The 8,982-nt window shown below is 39.1% G+C and overlaps 1 protein-coding gene across 2 annotated transcripts in view; it reads left to right on the top strand.

Annotated features, from left to right (window-relative positions):
- Positions 1-678: 678 nt before the first annotated feature.
- Positions 679-8,982, top strand: part of LOC111962166 (chemokine-like protein TAFA-5) — a 140,629-nt gene continuing 132,325 nt past the window's right edge. For both annotated transcript variants that reach the window (XR_011479671.1, XM_023985035.2), the window contains exon 1: positions 679-1,505. Coding sequence is in view for 1 of the 2 variants with exons in the window: in XM_023985035.2 (XP_023840803.1) it covers positions 1,415-1,505 (91 nt within the window). In the remaining variant the exon portion in view is untranslated. The remainder of the gene's footprint in view (positions 1,506-8,982) is intronic.

Here is an 8,982-nt window from a genome sequence, read left to right on the forward strand (position 1 = left end):
GTGGGTCACATATAATTTCTAAGAAAGTGTTAAATGTAACACTGTGGGTGTTAAACTTCTGATTTCAAATTTACTTTGTACAAGTGGAGAGAGGTAACATAGCACTGACATACAAACTCTATGAGTAATTGTTAGTAATGATTTCATACATTTGTCCTTCCCTGACTGATTTTCATATGTTCCAACACTTATCTTACCCCCTCTTTCACCTGCTCCATTTTTGTCCTTGTTGTCCAGGATTCTGGCAAGGTTGGTTGCATTAATCTGTGTGTTTGTGCGTGTGTGTGTGGACTTTCTCCCAATTCTGACTGGGAATTAGTGTGTCCTTCTGCCCATTTGTATGATACTTTTTAATTAAATCTTTCTCATATACCATTTACAAGCCAAAATATGATTTTACTGGCACTACAGTAAATATTGTTCAAATTAGTTGTGGTTTGCCATGCATTAAACGTCTACACATATCTATGTTTAAATCTGAGCCTGCACCGTTTATGCTTGCAACAGCTAACTGTTGTATGTCCCCCGATCTGCCCTCAATAGTAAACGGTCTGTGGAATAGCTCGGAGATAAACACTTTAAATGGCGTGGACGTCACGGCCAGGTAGAGCGCAGTGAAAGTCGCTCGTGAACCTAGAACCGGGCAAACCCAATAGGAACTGTGAACAGCATAGTGACGCAGCAGTGTCTCGCACGAGCTTCCCATCATTCATTTCACAAGTTATCAGGGGCTTTGCATTGAATGGCACTGGACCTGATGCTCTGCGTTGTCGGTGAGCAATGAGGTCCTATTAGATGTGGTTTCATCTTGACTTCATATCCATCAGTTGTGGGAATTTACAAGGAAGGTTGATCTAACTTGGAAACAGCGAAGATGGACGTATCGCAAACCAGCTACTGTCTATTTAGTGATATCTCAAATTCGGTAAATATCGAAACAAAATTAATTTTACCGAATTGCTGCAAAGTGGTCCGGTGGCGCAGCCGTCTCATATAGGCTTCCTGGAGAGTGTGCCTATCCGAGTCACTGCGTTCGAACCCCAGAGAAGAATTTGCCGTGACAAGCAGGTTAATTTGAATAGCCCGTGAGAAAATCCCTCACTTGTAATTATGTGAGTGATGGTCTAACGACTTGAACTTTTCTCTCCGCTATCTTTAAAGAACGTAAAGGTTGCATTCATTTGGAATTGAAGGGATCATATCAAGTCTCTCTCATGGATTGTGCCGATGTTGTATTTTACTTTGAATTCAAGCCCACAGAGTCGCCTTAGGGACTAGTCAACTGATAATTGTTTTATTTTTCATTTTTCAACACTGCTGCATTGGATCAAAAATGGATTTGTCATTGTAGCCTACTCCTGCTGCTGAAGACCGCGCTCTCCTTTGGGTATTTTAGACTTTTTTTCTCTCAACGATGCAGCTCATCCGACTAGCGTGGGCTTTAACGGGAGCTGCAATCTGCTGTTTTGTTATCCTCCTTATCCACTCACATGTTCTAAAAGAAGGTAATTCCTTATTTATCGCTCTTCTTGCCTTCGTAGACCATTATTCTGAAACACATGTTCTATTTTACAAAGACTATGGCATCCTTTTCAAAGACTTTGTATTCATGCAGTTTTATTGCATACTATTTGGTCTAAGTACTTGGTTTGTGAAGATTATTGGTGGTCTTTGTTTCAACTATAAGACACCTCTATGTCCCCTAAAATAATGATTTTAAGTATGTTGTAGTTAATATAATATACACATTTCAACAGGTATTATTACAGTAAATAGCATGCCTGGTGCATATGTGTGTGTGTGTGTGTGTGTGTGTGTGTGTGTGTGTGTGTGTGTGTGTGTGTGTGTGTGTGTGAGTGAGAAGGAGGGAGGAGAGAGAGAAAGACAAAATGAGGAAAACAGAGAGAAAGACACAGAGAGAGCGAGAGAGAGAGCAATGTTTTAGGGCAGTGGGTTGGGAGCTAGAAAAAAGAGGTCTTTGTTTAAATTATTGATTTAGTTATTCTTCAATAGATGACACCAGAGTCATACTGATGTGCAATGCCAGGGGTCAATTGTAATGATATGTTATTAGATTTTTTGGGGGGTGACTAAGACATACAGTATTCAGTTCGATACACATAGTACCTGCAGTTCGAGGTTGCAAATTACATTCACATTTGCTGAGAATGCCAGCCACATGTTTTGGCTTTTGAAAGGGTCTGTTGTAATCATACGTTTACAGACAACAGTGGTTGCACACACTTCATGATCATAATTTTAATTCACAATAAGATTGGTGTCCACTAATGCAATTGTGCCAGAAAATAATTACATCAAATTTGGAGATTGGAGTCCAAAATGAATGTGATGGCGAGAGCTGTTGCAGGCAAGGCAAACAATAAACTTGGCTTGTTCCTGGTGAGTGGGTAATCCACTGCTTTGTGACGGGTGCCTGGAATGGAAGAATGGGTGACGCACCGTGTCTCTTTCCCCTGCAAGTGGGCTTTGTGGGAATAAATGGCACAACCATTCTTTAATCCCCCTTCACCCCGTGTTCCTTCTGAATCCTTGTGAGAAAAGCACACTGGTAAAATGAAGTGCTTTGTAACACCAAAGTGTTACAGCAACTGAGCTGCCACTGACTTGATGGAAACCAAACCTTAACTTTGCTGGAGTATTGAAACACATCATGCAGAGATGTTTTGAAACATAACATGGTGTGTTGTAACACCACTTAATCAAGTGTTGTGCAAAACCTTGCCAGGAACTGGGAGCACTACTGGGAAGGCTTGAAAACATTATGTTGGTGTTTCGAGGCCTGTGTAGTGCAGAATTAGATACCTTCTTTGTTGGTGTCTTTTCCTCTCTCTAAAGCTTCTAAACACCGTTGTAATGTTTTGAATCCTGTCTAGTGCAGAATTAGATCGCTTTGTCTGAAGTGTCTTAATGTTTATCATTGTTTTATGTATTTGATCAATTGCCATTTTATACCATTATGGCCAGTATTGTCAATCTTAGTGTTCAAACCACCAGCAGTAACTGAAAGTTGATGTGCACTTGCCTCTTCCCTTGACAGTCATGAATGTGGGAATGGGTGCTGTCCTTGTTGAAAACCAATTTGTCAGACGGATTTGATATCCGTTCATCATGATCCGTTAAACCTCGTGGCACAACAAGCTTAATGCTAATATAGAAATATGCTTTTCTTTCTTCAACCATATATACAACACTGTGTGAAAGAATCATGAAGTGTAACAATGTTGAATTACCCACAATCCTCTAAAATCAGATTCATGTGGCAAGATATAAAATGCAAGGGGCTTAATTTTATACCAAAGACTTCCATTGAGTTAAATCACTACATTCTCTCTCTCTTTGATTATCTCCATAATATATACTTACATTTTGAGCGACATATTTAATTGGATTAATTCTTAGAATATTTTGGTCAAATTAAATTAACAAATCATTGAAACGACTTGCATACATTTAAAAAATATATATTTGGGGTGTATTTTGTCACTGTATTGAGACAGTTATGAAATGAGAGGGGATAAACAGATTGGAAGGGATGGAGTAGGGAATTGAACCCTGGTTTTTGGTGGGGAGAGGGGTGCCGTGGCCAATGTGTGTAAGCCGTTTGCTTTCTCACTTGACCATGGGTTCTGCACGACTTGCATTTGTATTAAGTATAGGTTGGTAGTTTTTGTTGTTGTTGACAATTTCAATTCACCCAAAATTAATTTCTTACAGTGTGGCTGTGTGGTTGAGTGGGTAAAATTCCAACGAAATGTACAGTCGTACTGGCCCTTCTGTTTATAATCTGTCTAAATAAAGCATAGAAAAAATAAAGGTGAAATATTCTCAGTAGGCCCTTATCATCAATACATTTTTAAACCATTAATTGTATGAGAAATACAGTTTTTGTGTTTTGATGCTACATTTTTTGATGCTACAGTTTACGTGCACTGAAACCCTCAAAGTGTTTTCGCAACACTCTTAAAAACACCAATATTAAGGTTGAAGAACCACTTTGGGTGTTTCAAGGTATGTAATTTATATTTTAAAACACATTCTGTGCATTAAAACACTTAACTTTGGTTTATATTCAAACACCAGATCTCATCTTAAGTGCACCACTTTTCATGGTTTCATTACGCAATCATGGTGTTGTGAGACCTTTCCATTCTCACAGTGCAGAATGACCCATTGTGAACAGTAATTGCTCTCCCACGCCTGCCTTATGTTTGACCAAGAGATTAAGTGCGAGTTCCCAATTTTGTTTACGAGATTAGAGACATTTCTTTATAAGATTCATTTGAATGGACGAGGGTAGAGGGTTGTTGCCATAATGGCCGTAGGTAATTTTCATATATAAGGACACATGAGCACTAACATGTGAAGTTCATGGGAGCATGTCAAATGAAAGATTAGTCTATAAATTAAGGCATATATATAAGTTAAGATCTCTGCCAACTAATGAACACATATTAAGTTTGATATATTTTTTGCCTTCTGCAAGTTAAAAAAATATTGCCTTGAAATGTCATTACAAAAACCCCACATATATTTAAGATATTTTCCAGTTACTGTAATGTGAACTTTAATTATCTTCCCTCATGAGGAGGCAAGATAATGAAAGTTCAGATTACAGTAACTGTTTTCGTTCTCTATTCTGTCATCTGGTGGTCAATGCAAGAGTGTGAAAAGTCTGGACTCTCTCTCCAATTGTCACATTTTCTGTCTCTTTCTGACAACTACCGATGAGCCCCCCTAACCTTACCTACTGAGCACCGACCGACAACGGTCAATCTCAACCAATCATAGATGTATATATTTCATAGGTTTGTACAGCACAGTGCAGTAAATTATAGTACAGTAGAACACAGTAGAGTACAGTACAGTACAGTACAATAGAATAAAGTGGAGTAGAGTTCAGTACAGTACACAGTAGAGCACAGTAGAGTTGAGTAGACTATAATGTGCTGTATTGAACTATACTCTGCAGGGTTTCCCAAAGTTGGTCCTGCCCCCCCCCCCCCCCCCGTGTGCACATTTTGGTTTTTGCCCTAACACTACTAGCGCTGATTCAAATAATGAAAGCTTGATGAGGAGTTGGTTATTTGAATCAGCTGTGTAGTGCTAGGGCAAACACCAAAATTTGCACCCAGGATCGACTTTGTGAAACCCTGCTCTACCATACTGTACGGTACTGAACTCTACTGTACTGTGCTGTACTGCATATACTCTACTCTACTTAACTGTACTGAACTATACTGTGCTGTACCATACTGTACTCTACTAAGCTCTGTGAAAGGTGTAACATAGATGTCTATGATTAGTTCAGATTTGGTCCGGTCTGGACCAACCAAATTTGGTGTTCTTTGGTGGCTGAGCTGATTCAAATAATAGTAGATTGATACCCAAGTATGCAAAGGAGGTTATTGCATATTTCTACCTTTGTTTGTGACATCCATAATTATGCATTTCTGTGTAGTACAGATCGGGGACCCAAGATGAAATGCCATTACCGCAATTCTGTTACCAGGTGTAAATCCACTTCACTTAATGTAGTTCAATATCCAAAATATTAATTTCATAGCTGACACCACATTCTTTCTGCAGACATCTTTGAATCGTAATTCGGAGCAGATATTTAACTGAGATTTTGGAAAACATGATCACATAAATAACTTGAGGGAGTTTTACAGAAACTCTGTTACCAAATTTTGCTTCAATACAGTTCTTCCAGTAAATATGTTTTTGTGAAATTTTCTGTGTAAATTGTTAAAAGTAGTCTATTGATAGAGTTTGAAAACATTGAAATCAATGGGTTTTGTTTGGGATACATTTTAAGTGAAAAATCTGAGTCTCAGCGCAATTCTGTTACCGTGGAATTTTCCCCAAAACAAAAGTGACAAAATAATTGATTCTATAATTGAAGTAAAAAAAATAAAAATAGTTTCAAACAATTATGTCTAAAGAACTCAAAATGTTATGTGGCTGTTACGTTTGTCGTTAGAATGAGACCAAGGTGCAGCGTGGTAGGCGTACATTTTCCTTTAATTTAAATGTTCCACAAAAAAACTATAAAACTCAACGAACGTAAAGCTAGGAGTGCAAACACATGCAACACAAAAGACAAGATCCCAACAACAGAAAGTGGGAAAAAGGGCTGCCTAAGTATGATCCCCAATCAGAGACGATAGACAGCTGCCTCTGATTAAGAACCATACCTCGGCCAAAAACAAAGAATAGACAACATAGAATGCCCACCAAAATCACACCTGACCTAACAAATAGAGAAATAAAACGTCTCTCTAAGGTCAGGGCGTGACGTGGCACCAATCAATTTTAAATGTATATCAATTTTACGAACCATTTCATGCAATAGTGCTTTGAATTTGTCCTCTGGTGTGACATCATTATTAATGTCAATATAAAGCAAAGTTAATGATTCAGAAATGGACAACAAATTTTTTGTACACATTATTAGTTACTTCTGTATATAAATCAGTCCTCATATTCCAGAATTTCAATTGAAAAACACATAATTTCCTTCTACAATGACGATAACGAAGTGTTTCCTATTAAATTATGTGTAAGATTATTGAGAATTTAACCAAACCTAGAAATAGAAAATATATATAATAATTTACTTGTGTTATTATGATGATGTTACCTGTCATATGCTTAACAATTATTTTTTACATTTTGTCCAAGACAACATTTTTTTTTCCTTTTCATTTTATCAGCATCTCTCCATAGGACATTATGTACACTGTTGGAGAATACACAACAGGCAGTCAAATTTTACAGTTAAAACACAATGATACTTTCAGAAGTTTTGAACTGTAAAAAGAAAACTTCTAAACATTAGAAATGGATCCTCGTTAAAAACTTTTAAGTGTACTCATTCCAATTACAGAGCCTCGAGAGAGAGAGTGCTGTTTTTGTTATTTTTAGTAAACTTCCCAGAGTCGGCCGTGGGTAATTTGCACGCCTGCTGCCTTAATCCTTGGGTATTGTAGCCATTTCTCAGGCTTATTCTCTGGAATAGACCCTGATTCCCCATTTCCTGTGGTCACCACAGTATCACAGGAATTAGCATCCAAAGTTGATAGGGATGCCACGAAGGGCATGAACAGCTTGAGGCACAAACAATTTTGGGGGCACCCAAGACGCCCCACAAGGGTTTTGGGTTTGATAATGCACCCATCATCGAAGGTCAATGTTCTTTGGCATGTATAAGTTCTAATATTGCCACAGTTAACATTGGAGTGATGAAAGGATCCATAACTGATGAGCCATTAGCAGTTTCAATGTACTGGTCATTTGATTTCAGACTTGCATGGCATAATCTTTGAGACAAAGCATATGCTACTGGCAGGATCAACCAGGTAGCCCCTAGCAGCATTGAGGGCTAACCTGGGGGCACAGCATAATGTGCAGGGTCACAGTCCTCTAGCGATGGAGGGGATCTGTGCGCACCTGCAGGAGGCCTCGACCTGCCACAGCCGAAGCGTGGGAAAGCAAGTGCCCCTTGGAGAGGTGTTATATTGGAGAGTTGGTAAAGGAGTATACCACACTATGGCGCAACGACAGCGTTTTAGAATGTAATGTGTTCTTGATGCAGGCATGTACTGTACTGAACTGCCTGCCCTGCCAGACTTAGGAATCGTGCTGGGCGTGCCATCGCCCGCACAGAAATAACATCGGAGGACCAAAAGATAGGCGGGTTGACTAGTCTCGCTCGAGTGAGGTCGGTCAGGGCATATTGGAGGCGGTGGTGAACATTCTCCAAAAGAGGCCCTTTCGATGGGGGCCCTCCCAGGGTGTATCAATATGTCAATTGGTCAGGAGAAGTGAAACTGTTGGGATAGACGAGTGGCACCAATGGAGCTGGTTTGTCAAATGCAGGGCGTGAGAACCAGGGGTGTGAGCAGCACAGCCAGGCCCAATATCCACCTGCACAATCAATAGGGCCAGGTAAAAGAAAATGGAACTCCCCAGGTGGCAGAGACATTTCCCTGAGGTCGCTGGAAGATTGGTCACCTGCATGGAGTGAGAACCAGGCATGGGAGATAAGTATGTAGAATTTGCACTCAGAACAAACTAAAAAGGATCAACATTGCAAAAGATATGAATAGGTATCATACTGTAGATTTTATTTGATGAATAATAAGCCTAAAAAGGTCATTTTATAGTTTATTGATGGGTTATGTCCGGAGTGACAGCAATTTCCTCTGGCGTGAGACCATCTTCATGTTACACCAATGGAAGGGACTGTCACACCATTGGACATCTCATTTTGTATGGTCCATTTGGGTTTATTGTGAAGGGATGAATCGAAATGTACAGAAACTGTACTGGAGGAAATTGAGGGAGGGTCATGCTTTTTACATTTCAGTATATAGGCTATAATAGGCTATAATCTACAAAGTGCATGCTAGGAGAAGCACAGAGCAAAGTTATATTTCGAAGAAAAGTATCTTTGCTCTGCTGGGATGGTGTAAATATAACTGGGCTGCATTACAACCAGCAATGATATTCTCACCCTGAGCCCTGGCCTGCTCTCACTTGTTGATCAAAACTTTTTGGGCAATTCGGAGTCAAATTTTTAATTAGGCCTATTTCCAAAAAGTATGTATCTTCCACATAGACTAGCCTATAGCCTATGTTCGGTTCAGTTTGAAAAACAGCGCGAAGATGAGAAGGAGGACCGGAGGTTAACTTTGATAGCATGCTACTATTATAATTGATTTGAATAAAAACAATATGTTTCTTGCCAATATGTGTTTATAAGAGTTATTGACTTCATAATAAGCTGGATTTGAGTAACTTACATTGTATGCTGAAATTTTAAGCAAATGCACGGCACAATCAATCAGAAATGGACAGCTCATGGTGCGGAAAGTAGGCAAATTCGAGGAAGCATAATTAATTTAAACTCTCTTCATTTTAATGAGACTTTACTAACAAAAAGAGTGCTTTTGTGTT

Source organism: Salvelinus sp. IW2-2015, linkage group LG4q.1:29, assembly GCF_002910315.2.
Source record: "Salvelinus sp. IW2-2015 linkage group LG4q.1:29, ASM291031v2, whole genome shotgun sequence".
NCBI classification, from domain to species: domain Eukaryota; kingdom Metazoa; phylum Chordata; class Actinopteri; order Salmoniformes; family Salmonidae; genus Salvelinus; species Salvelinus sp. IW2-2015.